Raw genomic sequence first — 20,761 nt, 5'->3', positions numbered from 1 at the left:
CTATGGGTGCATCCCCACGGAAGGGTCAGAGAATGCACTGCTGGAGTGGAAACCAGAGCCCCAAGAGGGCAAAGGCCGAGGCGCTGGGTGTGCTCCACCAAGAGCACTGGGCCATCCCTTCGCTCAGCGCTCACGGGCCCGGGGCCAGCAGTGCTGGGCAGCCTTCCACCGGAAGACAGTCTTCCACTGGAAGACAGCCCCTCTGGCTGCACCCTGAAGGCTACGGTGGAGGAGCCCCAGGGGCTGTGGAGACCTGATGGGGTCATCCCACCAGGCAGAGAGAGACTGGCATAGCCAGAGTCAGGGCGGCAGCCAGCACCCCTACTGCTGGGGCTGCCGAGCAGAGACCGCTGGAGAAGCTGTTCCCCCCAGGAACCGCCCCCTTTGATGCTTTTCAGAGATGGATGCCCTGGTCTGAGCAGTTAACTTTTAACCAATGAACAGAGAGAGGAAATCCCACTCCCCGATGACTCAGCCAGAGAGACAATCCTTTAGTATTATGGAGACCCTAGTACTACGAGCTACCGTTCGTGGTGTAACTGTAATGTGCTGTGCCTTCAGGTTCTACGACTTACAGCCACCATCACTGCTAATCCTCAAAACTGCCCTGGCCACAGCTACTGTCATGACCGTGGTTTACAGGTAAGGAAAGGAGGCTTGATGACGCAGCCTAAGTCACCCAGCTAGCAAGCAGCAGAGCTAGGATGTGAACCCAGGCAACTGGACTCCAGGTCCTTGGTTTTAAATGAGGCATAGTGTCTCCTGGGAGAGGGCAGCCATCAGCCCGTGGCCGGGCCTGTCTAAGGAGGAAGCCTTCCCTGCAGATCCCTGTTCACAACAGCCCTCCCATCCTGCCTCAGAACTCGGCTTTCAAGACTCACCTCACTCGACCCCTCCGCTGAGAAGCCTCCCTGATCTCCCTGCCCCCTCCTGCCCAACGGCAGCCTCAGTCGGGCCTCCCACCCTGGCCTCCTGGCACTGTCACCCCTCCCTTCCACCCAAGAGCGGCTTCTACGGGCGGGAGTCCTGTCGCTCCCACGCCTGGCACAACTCCGGTCACACAGACGACTCTCAAAGGACGTCTGCTCGCTCACTCTCTCAGTAACAAACTTGTCGGCACCCGCTAGGCGACGGGTCCCTCCTCCACGGGGCTGACATCACATGGGGGGAGGTGAACACAGGAATTCAGAGTGACGGGACCAGGAAGAAAACCCAACTGTAGGCGTGGGAGGGCCCGACTGGCGGCTCCCGCACACGGACACCGTGAGGACCCAGCCCGGGGGTCTGAAGGGCAGAAGGAAGCCGGCTGGGCCAGGGTCGCCTTCCAGACAAAGGGACTGAGAGGAGCAGGAACGTGGCCCCTGGAGACACGGGAACCGGCAACTGGGGCAGAGCGTGGCGAGTGCAGACAGGTTGAGGCCAGGCCCCGCGGGCCACGGCAGGGACGTCGGGCTCCACTCTGAGAACCACGAGAAGCTGCATCCTGCTCCACGATTATAGCTTCCTCTGGCTGCCCTGTGCAGGGCAGACTCGAGGGGGAGGGACGAGAGCAGGACCAGAGAGGGGCCCAGCAGGAGGCAAGGGTGACAGCGCTGGGGAGGGTGGGCAGAACGACAGCTGGGCAGAGCACAGGTAATCCGGGGGAGCAGACCACAGCACCTGTGGACGGACACACGGGTGAAGGAGAATCGGGTGCCCCAAAAGAAAACAGTGGGAGTGAGGCAAGCGCCGCATCTAGCGGAGCTCAGCGGTTTCCCTGTCCACCTAGAAATCTGAAAAGAAAAACAAAAGTGTATCACAGCGGTGCCAAATACGATTAATGGGCTCCTGGAAAACAAGTTTACAAGAAGAGTAACCTGCAAAGGCTGATAGGGCAGGCAAGTAGAAACGTATATTTGGAATAAGAGAACGCTACCAATTATGTCCCCTGTCACATAACACAGAATCCTGACTTGAGTCGATAAGGCAACACCCTTTTAGTTACTGGTGAAACAAGTTTAATTTTTACGAAACGCCCAGTCTAGATACCCACAGTAGCAACTCTAACACAAGCGGGCTCTGTGGGGCGGGCTCCGTGTCACGGAAGACCCCTCACCCTGCTGCACCCTGCGCCCCAGCGGCACTCAGGCCGCTCACTTCCCGTCTCATTCCTCCTCACCTCCTCCCCGCAGGGCAGTGACCGCCCCTAAAAACGCCACTCGTGGGTGGCAGAGGCAGGAGCCAAACCCGGTCTTGCAGCCCCGTGTTCACGAACTAGGAAGGGCCAGGGCCCCTGCCATCCTCCTCTCCGCGGTCTTCACCGTACGTCTGACTGGGGAGCTCCCAAACTCAAGAAGACGCTCCATCACCGGAATTCCTTACCGGCTGCTCTGACTCAGAATAAGCTGGCAACACGCTACGCCGACTGCAGGGAAACTATCTGAAACAGAAAAAGCTGTCTTCCTTCTGTGCAGACCCAGACTAGCACTCCTTAGAGATTTCATTCAGTTCTTATCAAAATAGGAAGTGAACTGGAGACAGTCCACTCAACGCAGGGACACTGGTCCCAGAAGCAACGGGTTATGGAAAGATGGCCCCAAGCAGGAGGACTCTTTTCTCAGCCAGAGGGAGGGCACCGCGCACCACCTCCTGCCAGAGGGGCCCGGGCTGGGCCTGGCACAATCCCTGTACCTGTGTGATAAGCTTGGACAAATGACTTCCTCCCTCCTTGCCCCAGACCCCATTCATAAAATGGTGGAAAATCATGAATGCCTGACTCACTTGGCCACTGGGAAGAGTGACCGGGATAACCCACAGGTTGTGCTCAATAAACCCCAGCTGCCCCTTCCATCAAACACATGTGTTTTCAATCTAAATAAAGACTATAACGAACTATTTCACCTAATCCTAGACTACTGTATCCAAGGGAGTTCTCTGATGTCTGCAAGAGATTATTTTAAGATAAATAAAAGAAATCCTCCATGACTCCACTTGTAAGCAAATGCAGCCCACTACTGCGAGTGAACTTACAAGTCAGTTGTTCTCGAGAACACAGCCGAGGCCCCTGCCTTCGAGGCCCCGTGCGGCCACTGCTGGGGAAACATGCCAGCTGTGCCCCGGCCAGAGGAGCTGGGCTGAGACCGGCTTCCCTGAGGTCTGCCCAGGCCCCGTCTACCCAGAGCTCCACGGTGCGGACATTTTTAGGTTTAGGCAAACCTGGAAAGTCATTCTCAGAGTTAAAAGTCCTAACAAAGCAGTCGTGGAGTCACGCAGGCCCTGAGCCAAAAGTCTGGTGTCCCTTTCACTCCAAACTGGTTGTCTTGCATCTGTTCTACTAGGCGTCCGAGCGCAATTCTACCCACGCACGTGAATCACAAAGCTGATTAGCCTACACTGCAAGTGAGCCCCAGCTCCAATCAGAACAAACAGGTGACAAGAACAAGGGGACCAAGAGTCACCCCAAAACCTGTGTCAGCGGCTCCAGCGGGGAGGGCTGCAAACCAGCACGTGCCACCCGACCTGGCCGTCAGGGAAACGTGGCAGAAACACCCACTCGGTTAAAGGGTCAAACATTTTAAATCCCCACAGCAATTTCTTATTCTTTTAGTAATTCAAGATAGAAAATGTTTTAAACCCCCAGTTTATAATAAACCAAGAATAAAATAAGCACCTTATCTAGTGATTAGAGGAAAAAAGTCCACCTGATGATTACATGAAAACAAACCCTCAGTTTTATCTGTCAAATATACATTTAGGCAACGACAGTTCCGGTGTCTCACTCATTTTTTAGTGGCAGCACAAAGGAATCGAAACACTTCAGTGAGATGCCATTTGATAGAGTCCTTAAGTTCTTGGTGACCCACACCTACCAGGTAATTTTCATCCTGAAAGGCATAGTGCAGAGTGGTGATCCACTGACAGTCCCCATTCACCAGCACATCGCGTTCTTCCCGGAAACAAGCCGTCTGCAAAGAATTGGGGAGAAAGTCAGTCTGTGTCCATCGGGAAAGTGCCCTGCAGAGCACAGTCCCAAGCAGACAGAGGCTCTGGAGACAGTGTCCCCGGCCTTCTGGGACGCAGGGACCCAGGCGCACCGCTGCCTCCCAGTGGGGCTCCTGGCACCAGCTGAACCTCTGCTCTCTCCTGCTCCTGCAGCCCGACCCTCACCCCGGTGCACCAAGGGCCGCTGAGAACTCACCTCCCCACCTGGGGCTTGCACCCACCCTCCCACACACGCCGCTTCCAGGGCCAGCACGCCAGGTTCACCCCAGCTCACGCGTGCGTTTCAGCTACAGCTTCTGAGCTGCCCCCCATTCCAGTGTCGCCGACTTCTCGGGGTAGCCTGTGGTGTGGCTGCCCCTCATGTCCCATCCCCTCCACCCCACCCCCATCGCAGGACTACAGTTCAGGAGCCACACGGCTGGCCGGACAGGGCACAAACCTGCTTACTGATCTGAGTTACAGACCTGGGTCGGTTATTCTCAAGAAATGTGATTTATTTACAGTACACTGATGCACATGATGCTAACAGGACTCTCCTATGAAGACCCATGGCCTGCAGCACGCGGACAGAAGGCCGTCTTTTAGGCTGCTGTGGGTTGTTGATTTTTTTTTAAGAGCTTTAATACACAGGTAGAATCTGTATTTAAAAGGAACTAGGTCTTTGGCATAACTATAATAAGATGTCCTCTTTCTTGACCACAGAAGATTTTAACTCCTCCTTGTATTTCCAACTTGCAAAGCTTAAGGAAAATGACAGCACCCCTAAGGGAGGGTTTGCACACACAGCACGGCAGCAAGCTCTCCACCTGTTCTCTCAGAGTCTCCTGGTGACCTTTAGAACTTGTTTTTCTACAAGTTTTTCTTTTCTAAACTTTTTTTTTTTTTTTTTTTTTTGCGGTACGCCGGCCTCTCACTGTTGTGGCCTCTCCTTTTGCAGAGCACAGGCTCCGGATGCGCAGGCTCAGCAGCCATGGCTCACGGGCCCAGCCGCTCCGCGGCATGTGGGATCTTCCTGGACCGGGGCACGAACCCGTGTCCCCTGCATCGGCAGGCGGACTCTCGACCACTGCGCCACCAGGCAAGCCCTCTTTTCTAAACTTTTAAAAAGAGTTTTTTCTTTTGAAAACGGGACTGAGGTAGATGTGTCCTATTCTCCTAACTGAAGCAGACAAGAGAACTTAACAACGTCCAGATGTGCAGAGACAAGTGGTTCTGAAACTACCATGGCCCCCAGACCACAGGCCTGGGGAAGGGGCAGCAGAAAGAAAACCTGAGTTCTGGGGCCGGGGCCAGCCCGGAAGCCCCAGTGTCTGGAACACTGTTTCCACCAGGTTCTGATCCACATCCTCAAGTGTCTACCTAACAACACTCAGCATAAAGCCCGTTCTTAAACCAGGATCGCCAGTATGGTACCCACAGAGAGGAAATGTACATACTGTTCAATGGTGTTAAGAGCAGATAAACTTTCTAATTTTTTTTTTATGACCAAAAAAATAAAGAACTAAAAGCCCAGCCCGGTCTATAAGTTATGAACTTCCATTGCCTAGTGACTTTTCTACTGCCAACTCTTGTTGAATTCATGCTTTTAAAGATGAGTTTTTGAAGTCAATATTATAAAATTAAATATTTAAAATAAGCCGACGAAGGGCTTCCCTGGTGGCGCAGCGGTTAAGAATCCACCTGCCAATGCAGGGAACACGGGTTCGAGCCCTGGTCCGGGAAGATTCCACATGCCGTGTATCCCACTAAGCCCATGTGCCACAACTTCTGCGCCTGCGCTCTAGAGCCCGTGAACCACAACTACTGAGCCCATGTGCCACAACTACTGAAGCCCACATGCCTAGAGCCTGGGCTCTGCAACAAGAGAAGCCACTGCAGTGAGAAGCCCGCGCACCACAACGAGGAGCAGCCCCTGCTCGATGCAACCAGAGAAAAGCCCACGCGCAGCAACAAAGACCCAACGTAGCCAAAAATAAATAAATAAAATAAACTTAAAAAAATAAAAATACAATACAATAAGCCCACTAAATGAAATGTGAATAAAAAGATAAATTACCTTAACCAGCACTGTATCTATATTACATTTTTGTATGTATCACACACACATATACTTACAGCCCATTGTACACATTCTAGGATAATCACCATGATTAGCAGACAACCTTGGACTTGGTGCTGAGTATGCCAGTTAAATAGGTTGTATGTAACCAGATTTACATTTAAAAAGCAATATTTACTTTTCTAAAATGTACTCACTCACGGTGACATCTGGGTAAATACTAACTAGTATGATAAGGTGAGAATCACCTCTCCCTAACCTGAGGACCTCACACACACTTCACTCCAGAGGTTAACATAACAAGTCATACCATGTATGGCTCAGCTATCACCTTTCAAAAATCAATCACTCCTGTAAAAATATAAACTTCAATAGAATTTGCCGCTAGTATTTCTTTCCCCAAACACTTATTTCCTTTCCCAAACTTTCATGCAACAGTAGACGATTCCCCCGACAAGAGAACTGCTTCAGTGATTTTCCTGTGTTTGCCAACATGCCAGTGATGACATGAAGAAGGGCTGCCAGGGCCGAGGCTGCAGCACGAGGTGAGGAAGGTGAGGGGTGAGGATGGCGGGGAGGACACCAGCGGAGCCAAGAGGGACGGAGGCTCGGAAGGGGGTGGCTGAGGCCGAGTCATGGGCCACCCACATTTCGAGCCCTGGTGGCTGCAAAACTGGTGACGACTCAGTCAACCAACATGCATTTATTGAGCAATAAACAGGTGTAAGACCTTGTGCTGGGTGCCATAGCTGGAAAGAGGAAACGGGTGTAGACAGGGAAGGAGGAAAAGCCACACGCAGTGTAACATGATGAACCTGAGACGCTGGGGGCGGTGGGGAGGAATGCTGAAGCGGAAGTGCCCGGCGAGGGAGGGAAAACCTGAGCTCAGGACAGCCACGCGGCCTCAGTGAGAGGCGTGTGTACTGTCCGCACAAGGTGGCGACTGTCATCGGCAGGTAAAAATCCAGAACAAAAGAGGAAAGGGCCACCTAGAATCACAAGGAGGGTTTAGTGACAGGATGAGAGAGGCCAGAAACCACAGAAGGAATGTCGAAAGGAGGAGGTGGCCGATTCTGGAGGGGAGAGAGCCGGGCAAACAAAGGGCAGCAGCGGTGTGAGGAGGGGAACAGCGGCTTGGGTGCAGAGCGGGCACTGAGCCAATCAGAGGACAAAGGACAGTGATGGGGCAGCTCAGAAAGGACAAAGCCAGGAGGCTGATGGCAACGTGCCCTTGGAAAGGAAGGACCCTTGGCTCCAAGGTGAATGTGAAATGGAGGAACACACAGGGCGGGCAGTACAGACACTGGGAGGCAGTGGAGGTGAGTGTGGCAAGGACCAGAGGGAGAACCTGTGTCTCAGTGGGGGCTGGGCGTGGGACTGGGTAGAGCGGGGTCGGGGGCACGAAACAGCCGCCACAGGGATGGACGAGGAAGAAAGAAAAAGCGGGTCAGAGGCTGCCATGCAGCAGTCATCTACTTTTATTTATAATCTTCACTCCCCTCGAGGAGGGAATACAAAACATTTCCAAATTCAATAATTCCTTCTGCAGAGGGAGCAGAATTGAGATAAATGCCTGAAGGGTTTTGTTTTGTTTTTTGGGTTTTTTTTGGCCATGCCACAGGCATGCAGGATTCTAGTTCTCCGACCAGGGATCGAACCCAGGCCCCTTGCAGTAGAAGTGTGGAGCCTTAACCACTGGACCGCCAGGGAAGTCCCTCCATGGAGGTTTTAAACTGCCCCTGCAGACACACCTGAGGGGGAGCTTGTGAGCAGGACACCTGGTAATGAGTCAACACCAAGGCAGACGGCGCTGGGAGGGGGCTGAGGTCCCGTTGACAAAGAGCGGCCTGCTCTCGTCAAGGAAGGAAGGCCCAGATGTGGCCTTACCCAGCTGGGCTTCATCACCGCTTTTCGTGCATATAAACCCGTTTACTTGTTTATTTAATGCTCCACACTCACCTCTGCTCTTTTAAGCATCTCCCACTTGTTGAGGATTTTCATGGCATATATGCGTTCCGTGTTCTTCATTTTGACAACAGCAACCTGCCGCACAAATGGGAGTTTAGCAAAACTTCAGTCAACGGGACACAGAAGGTCAGCACATTTCATGTAACTACAGGGAAATCTTAAGTGCCTGGAAACCCTGGAAAATAACCTGTTAAGGAAAGTAGTTTTCTATGTGAATAAAGATTTGCCCTTTTAAGCATCAAAACTTGATTTTAACTACATTGCAGCTTGAATGATGTCACCTGCTCAGTCCGAAACGCTTCAGTGCTGAGCACCGGTGCACATGGGGGTCTGCTGGCCTCTACTCTGGTGTGTCTGGGGATCTTCACGGTAATGGCTTTTGAAGTTCGTCAGTGGCTCCCAAGCTGCCCTCCTGCATTCAGGGGCTCCATCCCCACTCACGCCTACCCGCCTCCACCGATGCCCATGTCCACCTCTCATGCCCACGGCCAGCCTTTGCACGTGCCCGGGCTTAACTCTGGGATCTTTTCTTCACTGGGTTGGTGAGTATCTAGGGGGGCTCTGGAATGTAACTTGGGCAAATTCACTTCTTTGTGCCTCAGTTTCTACAACTAGAATGGATAACAGCAGGACTGGCCTAAGACTGCTCTGCGGATCAAATGAGTCAACACAGTTAATGTGCTCAGAATGGTTAGGCACGTAGTTATTAGCCCTTAGTGTGCTGGCTGTCAGCCATATTCTTCAAGGTACAACTCAAATGCCACCTCTTCCAGGAAGTCCTCTTGGGACTCCTGGTCTTCATCAAATTTCAAATGAACTCTTCCATTACTACCAACACCAGATGTGATGTCTGCACCATCATATGGTACATCCTACCCTATATAAAACAGTCATTCGTTGACCTAAGTCCCCTTCACAAAACCATAAGCAGTGATAATGACTTCTGAGCCGTTCTGCTGTCAATGGCAGGCGGCCACACAGCAGGGTTGGAACAAAGAGTTCTAAAAGTGAATCACTTACTTCCTTACTTTCTGAACACCACCACCACACAACAACATCGTTGAAGGGACCATGAGAGCTGACACTCACGGACCACTTCCCATGCCCGGAGCTGTGCCAAGCAATGGCCCTGCACCCTCTCAGCTAATCGTCTCCAGAGCCCCAGATGGTGGCTACTTCTAATATCCTTACTTTACAGATGTGAAACCTGAGGCCCAGAGGGGTTAAACAACATGCCTAAGAAGCGGCAGAGGCTCATCCTCAGGTGCGTGCCTTTTGGGACTGTATTATACTGACCGTCATAATTAGATATAACCCTCCCGGAGCCTGATGGTGGCGGGCGGGGCTGGGGGTCCCCAGGACGTGCCCTGATGTGGCTCCAGAGCCTGCAGATGTTCAGAGGCATCTGCCCTCCTCTGCAGGGCTCCCAGCCAGGGCCCCCTGCCCACGAGTACACCGAGATCACGCTCCGGCCATCGCCCTCAGTCACCCCTCTCACTGCCACTCCATGGCACACCACACCTAAGCTGCTGTCTATTCGCTACGGTCTTAGAAACCACTGACCAAACTTGCTACGACTCTGAATAAAAATAAACGGTGCGTAAATAAAGGCTTTGTGGGCTCTCCGACATGTCTAAGAACAAGAATTCTGGGCACACACTTTGTCATCATGTTAGAAGTGTCTATTTCTTCCTGGGAATTAGCTATAATCCAGATAGGTGAGATATTAGAGTTAAAAAAAAAAAAGCCACATAGTAGTTACTACACAAAAGGTCTAACTTGGCAAGAATGGTAGAGTTGTTAACCTTTGAGGAAAATAATGAAATTCTGAAAATGACGAGCCTCATGAATGATCCAGATCTCGCTGGAAATGAGACGCAGAACACAGGAAATTTGATTTCTTTACAAGAGGCCTATTAGGGCACAGACCATTTCCAGAAAACACGCAAGATGGCTCTGATAAAATACGTAGAAGGAAAAAGAATGTATCTGTCCATGGAAAACACGTATCAAACCAAGAATATGTAGACAAGGACTTCCCTGGTGGCGCAGTGGTTAAGAATCTGCCTGCCAAAGCAGCACACAAGGTTTCGATTCCTGGTCCGGGAAGTTCCCACATGCTGCAGAGCAACTAAGCCCGTGCGCCACAACTACTGAAGCCCGTGCGCCTAGAGCTCGTGCTCTGCAACAAGAGAAGCCACCGCAATGAGAAGCCCGTGTACCACAATCAAGACCCAACGCAGCCAAAACAAAAGAATAAGTAGACAAGTAAAATTTAATGTAAAAAAACCAAAAACAACAAACCTTCTCTATTGTACAACGACCTATAAAAGAAATAATTTTTAGAGAATCTTGTTTGGTTTACCAGAAGTTTCTTCCTAGCCAAAAACTTAGTCTGAATTCCTTCAAAGAGAGATGATAATCCTACAAATCTCCCCAAAATTAGACACTTAAGTAAAGAAATACAAATCAAAGTAATTTTACAAAACATTAAAAAGTGATTCTGGAACACAACAATTAAGTATAATACCTGATGCCAGCCCAGATCCAGTACAAGAGGGAAAAGGTAAAACAAAGAACATCACTGGGCCAAGCTGGTATAAGACAGCAGACTGGACAAAGTGTTCTATCAGTTCTCAATTTGAGTTTATGAACTGTGGCTATGTCAAAAACCATCCCTATCAGAACAGGAACTAAAGTATTAGGGGTAGAGGGTCTTGCTTGACGTAAGCAACTTATCCACAGTGGTTCAGTAAAAATTATACACACACACACATACACACACACACGGAGGGAGGGAGGGAGCAAGCTCAAGGGAGAGCAGCACAGCTATAATATGATCAAGAAAATGTGATAAAATGCTAACAAAAGGGAATTTGGGTAAAGGGTTAGACTGTTTTTGAACCATTGTATTCATACAACTGTTCTGTTAATTTGAAACCGTTTCTAAACAAAGCTTTCAAAGCTTTGTTTCTTTAAGTCATTCTAGGAACAAGAGAGACGGCAGGGCACAGTGTCTGGACACACAGGCCTTGGGTCACGCAGGTGGGGTTCAAGTGGTGCCCCACAGCCCGCCCTGGGGCCAGGCCCCCCGCTCCGGGCTTGACTTCTCATCTTGCCAGTGGGCCAGCGGTGTAGCCAGTGGCCGCAAGGCTTCCAGGGGCTCGAGGCCGGGGTTGCCCGGCACGCAGTCATCTGCGGGGGGCTGCTGTCACGCCGAAAGCATAGCCCTGGGCACCGCACCCCGGTAGCTGAGGAACGAGCCTCCAGAAGGGTGCCAGGGTCTTAGGAACTTCCTGGGCCACTGTCCCCGAGACGCTGAGGGGAGGACGAAGGTGTTCTCAAAGCCACTGTGCTCCAGAAAAAGGGCAATGCCCCAGGACTCCAATCCTTGTTTGAATAATAATCTAGAAACGTTTTGCTAAACTCCGCTGAGGTAAGCGTTTCATACACTCCCCTCAAATTGGACTCCGTGAGCTCTTTCTCAGGGGCAGGGCTCTTGAGCAGCCCGTGCCGTGGCCTCAGCAGCACAGGTACACACACCTGTGCACCAAGGCGGGGGCGCACACAGACTCTCACCCTTCCCTGGCCTGCCATTCAATCAGAACTGTATGTGAAGAACACCCTGGACGCAACAATGATTAAGGGTATCCTCACTTCTGTGACCCACTTGGTGCTGTCAGAGACAGAGAGGCTGCAGTTGGCTGCATTTCAGGTACGTGATTACGAGACTATCCCAGGGAGGCAGCGCGGTGGCGGCAATACAAGCCACAGAGCCCGGAATTCTAGTGGCAGGAAGGCTGGCGCTCGTGTGCAGGGGACCCAGAATGGCCACGGGGCCAGAGCAGTTGGGCAAGGAGGGCTGGCTTGCTGAGCGCAGGCCACAGGGCCCAGGGAGAGATGATGGAGGGAGAGGGGGGAGGGAATGCACAAAGCAGCTGCTAAAGCCTGGAGAGGGAGCAAAGGCAAAGGGGGGGCTCCGAGAACACGTTCTCTTCATGTGGGAAGAGCTAAAAAGTGATCGATGTTATCTTCTTTAAACTCAGGAACTGAGTTTCACATCAAGTCCTTTGGCAAAGAAGAGCACTAAAAGTAACCGCCGGCTGTTCTGACACAACAACGCTCTCTCCTGTGCTTTCTTTTTTCCTCCCAAAGGCCGCCCGGCTCCTGCCCTGGAGTCTCTCCCTGCCCCTGGCCCCCAACACCCTAACGGGCTCGCTGTCACTGCGGAGCTCCGCATGGGCCTGGGCCTTGCTCGGCGCTGTGTCCAGCAGCCCGGCACAACTCCTGGTACAAGGGGGCCGGTCGGTGAAAGCATATAGCGAATTGAATTGGGTTTAGCTTTCAAAGTCTTTCTCTTTCTTCTCACTGAGCAACAACAAAAACCCTCCCTTACCTCATCACATCGTAACTAGAGCTCAGAGATCTGTTATTTCTATGCAGAACTCAATTTTTTCCCTGTTGGCGGCCATCGGGAGAGTGGCCACCTGGGGAAGGGTGGGGCTTACAGGAGGTGGAGGCTCTGGAAAGAAACAGGAAGGAACTTTCTAGGGAATAGAAATGCTCTATATAGACTGGGGTGCTGCTTACACAGGTGTAGACATCTGTCATAACTCAAACCATACACCTAGATCTGTGCGTTTTACATGTAAGTATACCTTAATATTTAAAAACAAAAACCCGGGCTTCCCTGGTGGTGCAGTGGTTGAGAGTCCGCCTGCCGATGCAGGGGACACGGGTTCGTGCCCCGGTCCGGGAAGATGCCACATGCCGCGGAGCGGCTGGGCCCGTGAGCCATGGCCGCTGAGCCCGCGTGTCCGGAGGCTGTGCTCCGCAACGGGACAGGCCACAACAGTGAGAGGCCCGCGTACCGGAAAAAACCCCAACAACCTCCCTATCCCGTCCCAGCCCAGAGCTGAATCCGGTCGGGGAGTCCTGGATCCAGGGTCATTCCAAGGTCAGCCTGGGAGGAGATGCCGTCCCAGCGGACAAGGCTGCCACCAAAGCAGCCCCCCCGGGGCGCTACTTCCCCTCTACCCACTCCTTGGTGAGATTCGCTCTTAGGAGTGGGCTGGGGAAGGGGTGGGTATGAAGACCAGGCTGCGTGAGGGAGAGGAGGGTATGAGGACGAGAGACGGGGCTCGCCACAGAGCGTGGGGCTGGGGTCTGATCTGAGGCCAGGGCAGTTTCCAAGGAAGAAATGAGGGCACAACACACAACCTCCCACATTCACTCAGGCAGGCCAGAGCTTTCTCACTCGAGTATTTTGAAAGCATTTTCGTAGGAATGTTTTCTTTTGGTGTATTCTACTGAAGCCCTGCAAATAAAGCAGGGCTGTCATCAGGTGCTGGTAGCAGAAGAGTCACCAAAAATACTGAGATGTTTTCAAAGACAGATCACAGGCCTGGTTTCCACTCATGAGCTACTTCAGAACAAAGCAGCTATCTTGTTAAATTCCTGCTTTGCTTTTTTCCACGTATATTTTGCCCAATATGAAGTGTACACCGTGCACAACAAATGCTGTCTCCCACTCTGCAGCACTTTAGAGTCACGTCCAGCAGGGCTGTGTTGGACAGAGCACACGCGCTGCTGGACATGACACAGAGCATCTCATTAACCCACACGCGCAGCTCCGCAGCCTGGGAGTGCCACAGGCCAAACCTAAGGAGAGGAGTTAATGTAGTTCAGTTAAGCGCCTGTAAACACACCCGGCGGGCTGGGCCGGAGCCGGCAGGAGGGACAGCAGCTCCAGGCGGAGCTGGGGGGAGCTGCAGGGCGGGTCACCCGGTGCACAAGCTGTTCTCCTCCAAACACGGGGCGGGACTCACAATCGCATGAGGACTGTAGGCAAGCTACGAACGATGAGCACCACTCTGATGCGACCCTTCTTGTATTTTTTTGAAAACCGCTGCCAACACTTTTTTTTGACTGACAAACGGATGTTTTAAAAAACTTATCTGTCAGAAAGAACCATTTTGGTCAAGACAATTTTCAGGGTAATTCACCAGTCACCAGCTTTTGTTTTTTCTCTCCTTAACTCTATCTTTCAGATTTTATCCACCAAGAACTCTCCAAATGATACCAATAATTACCTCGTCCCAAAATCAATGTACAGGACCCTAAAACTGCTAGATGGGAGCTGCTAGGCAAAATGAACAAAAATAAGTTTATCTTACCTCACCAAAAGCACCTCTTCCGATTACTTTAATTATTTCGAAGTCTTCTCGATGAAGTTGCATTTCCTTCACCAGTTGTGTAAATGGTTTAGCTACAAATTAAAAAAAGTAAAATTAACAACTTACTCTAAAAAGTTGACAATAGGTAAAAATTTAATTGATTGGGGCATTCCATTAAGTTATACTTTCTTTAGAAAATACTTTTTAAATGAATGAATACTTTTCAAGACACTTAACATCTGTAAAGTCATTAACATTTGGAAAGTCGGTATTTATGCCCAATTAATGTGGATGTTCATACTGGCACCTGTATTTCAATATCTGTTATAACAAATACCATCACAACAAAGATCCCCTAGAAAAATCCTGAAAGCTGAGCTCTCCCCACTGGGCACCCGTCTGCTCTGCAGGGCGGCACAGGCACCGGCTCACCAGGTCCGTGAGTTCTGGGCACCACCTGCCGGCTCTCAGGGCCACAGGGCAGCTGGGGGCGGGACACAAGGCGTTCTCGGCGACAACGGGCAACCACCCTTGAGAGACGCGCGGAGCCCCTGACGGTAACGGGGGCCGGGCTGGGAGCAGCATCTGACACCGCTCCCACGAGGTCAGCACACACGTTCTTGAAATTCATTCCATGACCATCCACGTTTTAGGAAGAAGAAAACTAAGCCAACTTTTCTGTGGAAAGTGGACTGGGTTGGACAGTGTCTCCCCAAAACCTGTGAATGCGACCTGATTTGGAAGTGGGGTCTCTGCAGATGTAATCAAGTTAGGACGAAGTCACAAACAGGAATGGGGTGGGCTCTAAGTCCAGCATGACTGGCGTCTGCGTAAAAGTGAGAGATCTGGATCAGAGACACAGAGAGGGGAACAGTCACGCGAAGATGGGGGCACGGATTCGAGTGATTCGGTTACAAGCAAGGAGCGCCAAAGACTGCTGCCACCACCAAAGGCTCAAAGAGACAGGGACAGACTCCGTCCAGAGCCTTCAGGAGGGGCATGGCCCTGCTGACACCCTCAGGGACAGACTCTGTCCAGAGCCTTCAGGAGGGGCATGGCCCTGCTGACACCTCGACTCTGGACTTCTGGCCTCAAGAACTGTGAGAGAGAAGAAAAGTCTCTGCGACCTTACGCCCCCAGTTGGTGGTAATTAGTCACAGCAGCCCCAGGACCAGAAGCCCCGTGCTGTGAGACTCCAGCAGCACCCGCGCGCTGGCCACCCGCGCTCCGTCTAGCAGCCGCTCCGCTACATCTCCTACACCTTCCTCCTCTTTTCACCTTCAGATCTAAATCCCTATGTTTATGCCAACTTTTATTTGTTCTCTACGGATCTTTTTCAAATCCTCCACGATGACAGCTTCACAACATTCCCATGGCGGGGGCGGGGGAATTGGGCAAAATGTACCAGGGCTCTTTCTGTGTTGTTTCTTATAACTACACGTGCATCTACAATTATCTCCCCCCAAACCTGCAATCTGGTACTTTCTGGGCTTCTAACTGAGCTCCATATTATGCATCTAACTCCAAATTTTTTTTTCTTAAATAGTTGCTTAGTACCACCAAGGTTTGACCACCATGGTTCACTGATGCAAGGAGCAAAAGCCAGAGCACCTATTAACAGGCACCAAGAACGGTAACTACCCATTGGCACAGAGATTAGGGAACAGAACACACAGGCCCTGAATTATTTAGGGCGGGGGGGGGGGAAGCCAGGCTAAAGAAAACCCTTGAGCTAGAACTTAAAGGTCACTTATGGTTCACCTTTCTTCCAAATATCACCTAAAATACCCATTCCCAAAAATCCTCATGGAAATACACTCTAAACAGCCCCTGGAGCTCACAATCTCTCTTGGCATCTTCTGGGGGAACCAAACGGTACCTTCCACTTTACTGTGAAGAAACACAACCCCAACAAACCACCCCCAGGCCAGCGAGGGTGGGAAGGAGATGGTGCCGCTCTGCCCACCTGTGGAGGACCCACGCCACAGTCACACTTGCTACACTGCCGAAACACTCACTCTGGCAGGGGTTCAACACAGCATTCTGGACGCTTCTACAAAAACCCCAAAGATTCACAAAACCTGCTGGCCAGTGTTTTAAACGTGCAAATGAAACAGCAATTTCCATGGAAATTAAAGAAAATTCCACCCATAATTGTGCCATGAACCACTTTAACTTCACATGTTCCCATTCCAGCCCCTGACCGTAGACACGGTCAATGTTTATATAGCCATTTTTGTGTATTCTGCTTTTATCTCATTTCTTACATTTTTCATGTTTCTATACCACTCAACTAACATTTTAACAGTTGCATAATATTTCACTAAGTTGACACACCAACAATTTATAATTGTGTCTACTGAATGGAGAGGTTAAATTTTTTTAAAATTATTTTCTTATGGTGAATAAATCTGCAATGAACTTTTCATGCACACAGATTTTTTACTATTTTAAATTAATTTTGAGGGTGAAACTCCAGGACTCTCCAAAGGGCACTAACATTCTATCTGGTTCCTAACCTGCCTTCCAAGCTGCATCTCCTGAGTCACACCCCCCTCACAGCCACACACCGACATCTCGACATCTCCTCTTCCTTTGAAATCAGCAGTTCTTTGATGCCTGTGAGGCGGTGTTCTCCCATATCCGGCTGTGCCCTGTGATGTTAATTATCCATTCATGACACTTGCTCATTAATCACATCTTGATGTTTTTTAATCAACTGTGTAAGAGCTTTACTTTGGCTCTCTTACACGTAACAGCTGTAAACACTACTCCTCCATTCTGTTGCCTCTTTTCATCTGAACTATGCTATTTTTATTTTATAGCAATTATTACTTCCAATAAAAGTATCATTTTTAATAAAATCAAATTCATTTTTCCTTTGTCATTTTCTTACTAAGGCTTAGAAAGTCATGACTCGTTACCAATCTGACTGTCAATCCTATTTTTGGTCAAACGGCTTTTTAAAATAGTCAACCCATTATTCAGCTGCTGTTTAGAGTATGTTGGAGCACGGTGTGAAGTGTTTATCTTATTTCTAGTGGTAGCGATCTGTGTGTATGTAAGTGGTCCAACGATACGCTATCCAGTTCTGTTTACTCCTGCCCTACTTGGCAGGAGGCGGCCCAGGGAAAAGCCCTGGCTTCCTTCCATTCAGGAGTCAAGTCCTAAGTGGGACACCTGGTCGCCATGCCATCTTAGGAAAGTCATCTGCTCCTCTGTGACTAAATTTTCTTATCCCTAAAATAGGCAAAAAGTCCCTCCTCCCACCTCAGTGAGGGCTGAGGCAGAGAAGCGCGAAGTCCCTTGTGGCGGATGAGACCTGGCTAGCTTCCTCTTCATCTTTTCTTTCCACATCAACTGTCTTACCTGATGTTCCTCGACAAGTTTTCCTCTTACTCTTTTTATAGAACCTGTTTCTGTCGCTTATGCATTTTACACAGCCCTGTACAATTTCCCTGAAATGTATGAACACGGATTTATCAGGGGCAGTCTGATAAACGGGGGAAGAACTATGGGAACACCCCAATGAAAGCTTGGAAAGACAAAGAAAGTAAGTCAAGCAACAGGAGATCAACTACGTGAACAAAACCTCATGTTTAAAAGTAGAGGGCACTAAAGAGGAGCCAGAAGGGAAGCATTAGCCTTGAAAAATGTTAAATATTTTCAAACAGTTCTGAGGACACAGTAAAAATACTGTAGCGCTATGTAAAAATCATTAAGATTGCATTAGCTAGAACCAGAATAGAGAATTAAATCACAGCAGCAGACCACCCTGCGAACCACACAAGTACTGAGAGGCCATGAAATCACTCTGACAGGAAGGACTTACACCCATGAAAAGGAGAAAGAGTGACATTTCAAATGGGGTGTCAATCAGTGTCAACACAAGAACAAGGTGACCCCACCATACGGACTGGGTAGAGTCAACAGACAGAAACCACACCAGTTATTTGAAGAAAATGTAACAGAAAGGACTGTTACCTAGGTAACCAAGAAAGTTGAAAGGGGGTATTTCCCTGGCGGTCCGGTGGTTAAGACTTCGCCTTCCAATGCAGGGGGTGAGGGTTCGATTTCTGGTCGACCCCCCCGGTCAGGAAGCTAGGATCCCACATGCCCAGCGGCCAAAAGACCAAAACGTAAAACAGAAGCAATACTGTAAGAAATTCAATACAGACTTAAAAAAAAAAAAAGTTAAAAGGGAGCACTGGATTATCATGAGACAGCAGGTGCAAGAAGCAAATGCTAGGCTTAGGATTGGGGAACCAAAGGCAGAAGCTGGGATTTGTGAAACCTGGGGAAGGGCCCCGCCCAGCTGAAACTCTGAGGCTCGGCTGGTTTACTGGGGTCTCTAAGCACAAAGGCTGCGACCTAAGGGCTGGGACGCAGGGAGCTGAGAGGGGCACTCGCCAGCTGATGCTGGGGTCTCTGCAAGTGTGGGAAAATGCCCAAACCGGGACCAGCTGCCCACTACCAGAAGACACTTCCTGCCAGGAGGAGGCTGGCTGCTAAGGTGCCACAGAGGAGGGAAGCTGGCAGGAAGCTGCAAGGCCCACCCCCCCATACACCCCCACACACACCTGCCTTCCTCTAGCACCTCCTTTAGGCAGAGCCCAACGGGAACAGGGGTCGGAGCCCAAACTGGGTGACGCTGGGGTAAGGAGGACGTCCGTCGGGGACAGGAGATTGTTACATACAGAAGGACTGATCACATCAGTAAACAGGTTCAGGATAACGGGGGCCAGCTTCCTCACTGTCAGAAAAGGGAGTTACGAAAAAGGGAGAACAGACCCTACAGCACTGAATTAGAAGTGAAGGCATCAGTGTGAGCTCGTGGTTTTCAGTATGTGGACGCAGAAAAGATGCAGACATAAATGGGTGTGTACATACATATGGAAGCCCTAGCTCTGCCTCTGGAGAGGGCCAGGAGGCGGCAACACCCCAGCAGCAAGAAGCATCACTAGTGACAGATCTTGGTTTCTAAATACCATTCTCCAGCTAAGGGACCAGGACACCTCCATCAAGTCCAGAGGTGGGTCAGGAAAGCGCAGGTCAGCCTGGAACATCTTCTTGTGCCCGAAAATAAGGAAGCGCTCAAAGAATGGGAGTGAGGGCTTCTCTGGTGGTGCAGTGGCTGAGAGTCTGCCTGCTGATGCAGGGGACACGGGTTCATGCCCCGGTCTGGGAAGATCCCACGTGCCGCGGAGCGGCTGGGCCCGTGAGCCATGGCCACTGAGCCTGCGCGACCAGAGCCTGTGCTCCTCAACAGGAGAGGCCACAACAGTGAGAGGCCCACATACCGCAAAAAAATAAATAAATAAAATAAAAAGAATGGGAGTGAATCAAATTAAATACGGATAGTCACAGATTATCCAGCCCACTAAACAAAATCAGGAGTACACACTGATATTAAATAAATCAATATTAAAATATCTGATGAGAAATGGGATATTTACATAGCTTCAAAGTACATCCAAACGAAATACTTGTTGATCAAACAGAGGAAACAGTGCCTTCGCAGTGCAGTCTGGCAGACGTTACCTAAACCAAGAGATCAGAGTGATGTGATCAGGGTGAGACTGTGTGCCACCCCAAAGGACGCAATGAGAAAAACACAGTGTCACCTCTGTGATTTTCCTGGCAAAGTTATAAAAGCTGAATTTAATCATGAGGAAACGGGAGGAAAACCTGAATTGAAGAGATATTCTACAAAATGACTGGCCCGCAACGGTTTCAGTCATGAAAGTCAGGAGAGGCCAGAGTCCCCACAGAAGGGAGAGAGGAAGACAGCACGGAAGTCAAGTGAGCGTTGGTTCTCAGGCTCCTCTGCTACGAGAGAACAGCAGACTGGGGCTGGGGTGATCCCTTGCTAACTCTGTGTCAATGTCATATTCCTGACTTGGGGCTAGAGACCAGCCGGGGCTGCAGGAAATACACACCAAACTTTCAGCAGGGAGGGGGACCATGCAGGCAACTTACTCTCAGCTCCTCGAGGCACTTCTTTATACTGATATTTGCAACTTCTCTGTAAGTTTGAACCTGTTTCCAAACAAGTTTTTAACCTCTTTTTAAAGATCATCTGTCGCTATTTGGAAAGCAGGCCATGAGGGCAAGCGTGGAAGGAGAGCTGGGGGACGCTGCTTCCCACAGGAGGTAAGCGGGGCTCGGGGTGTCGGGCCTGGAGCCCCGAGGAGGCCGCGTCCGGTTTCCCTCTGGAGGCGCAGTCGCCTGCGACGTGGGTGAAGCAAGAGGAGACTCCAGGATGACTGCTGGGTTTCCAGCCTGGGCAACGTGATGAGTGGGTGCCACTTACTCACGTGGAAAGACCCAGGGATGATCAGGTGGGGAAGGAGACACTTCACAGTTACTGCTGCAGAGCCTGAGACAGGGAACAGACCAAACTGATTTTTCTCACAAGATTCTACTGCTGTTTCACGTTTTCAAAAAAGTAGCCCTTCAGAACAGCCAGCTGACCTGGGGGTGGGTGGGAGGGGAGAACCAGTCTCTGTGGCTAGGAAATTGGAGCTAGAGCTTACTGGGAGGAAGCAGGGCAGTAGCACTTGAAAAGCATAAATGC

The 20,761-nt window shown here is 50.5% G+C and overlaps 1 protein-coding gene across 2 annotated transcripts in view; it reads right to left on the bottom strand.

Moving 5' to 3' along the window:
* Positions 1–20,761, bottom strand: part of CDC42BPB (CDC42 binding protein kinase beta) — a gene marked incomplete at its 5' end in the record, with an annotated part of 114,356 nt that overhangs the window by 55,693 nt on the left and 37,902 nt on the right. For both annotated transcript variants that reach the window (XR_014296326.1, XM_082647777.1), the window contains 3 exons: positions 3,849–3,944; positions 8,000–8,083; positions 14,185–14,276. Coding sequence is in view for 1 of the 2 variants with exons in the window: in XM_082647777.1 (XP_082503903.1) it covers positions 3,849–3,944; positions 8,000–8,083; positions 14,185–14,276 (272 nt within the window). The remainder of the gene's footprint in view (positions 1–3,848; positions 3,945–7,999; positions 8,084–14,184; positions 14,277–20,761) is intronic.

This window comes from Grampus griseus (genome assembly GCF_964374135.1).
Source record: "Grampus griseus genome assembly, chromosome: 2".
NCBI classification, from domain to species: domain Eukaryota; kingdom Metazoa; phylum Chordata; class Mammalia; order Artiodactyla; family Delphinidae; genus Grampus; species Grampus griseus.
The sequence above is the reverse complement of the archived record's forward strand: the minus strand, read 5'-3'. Positions and strand labels throughout refer to the sequence as shown.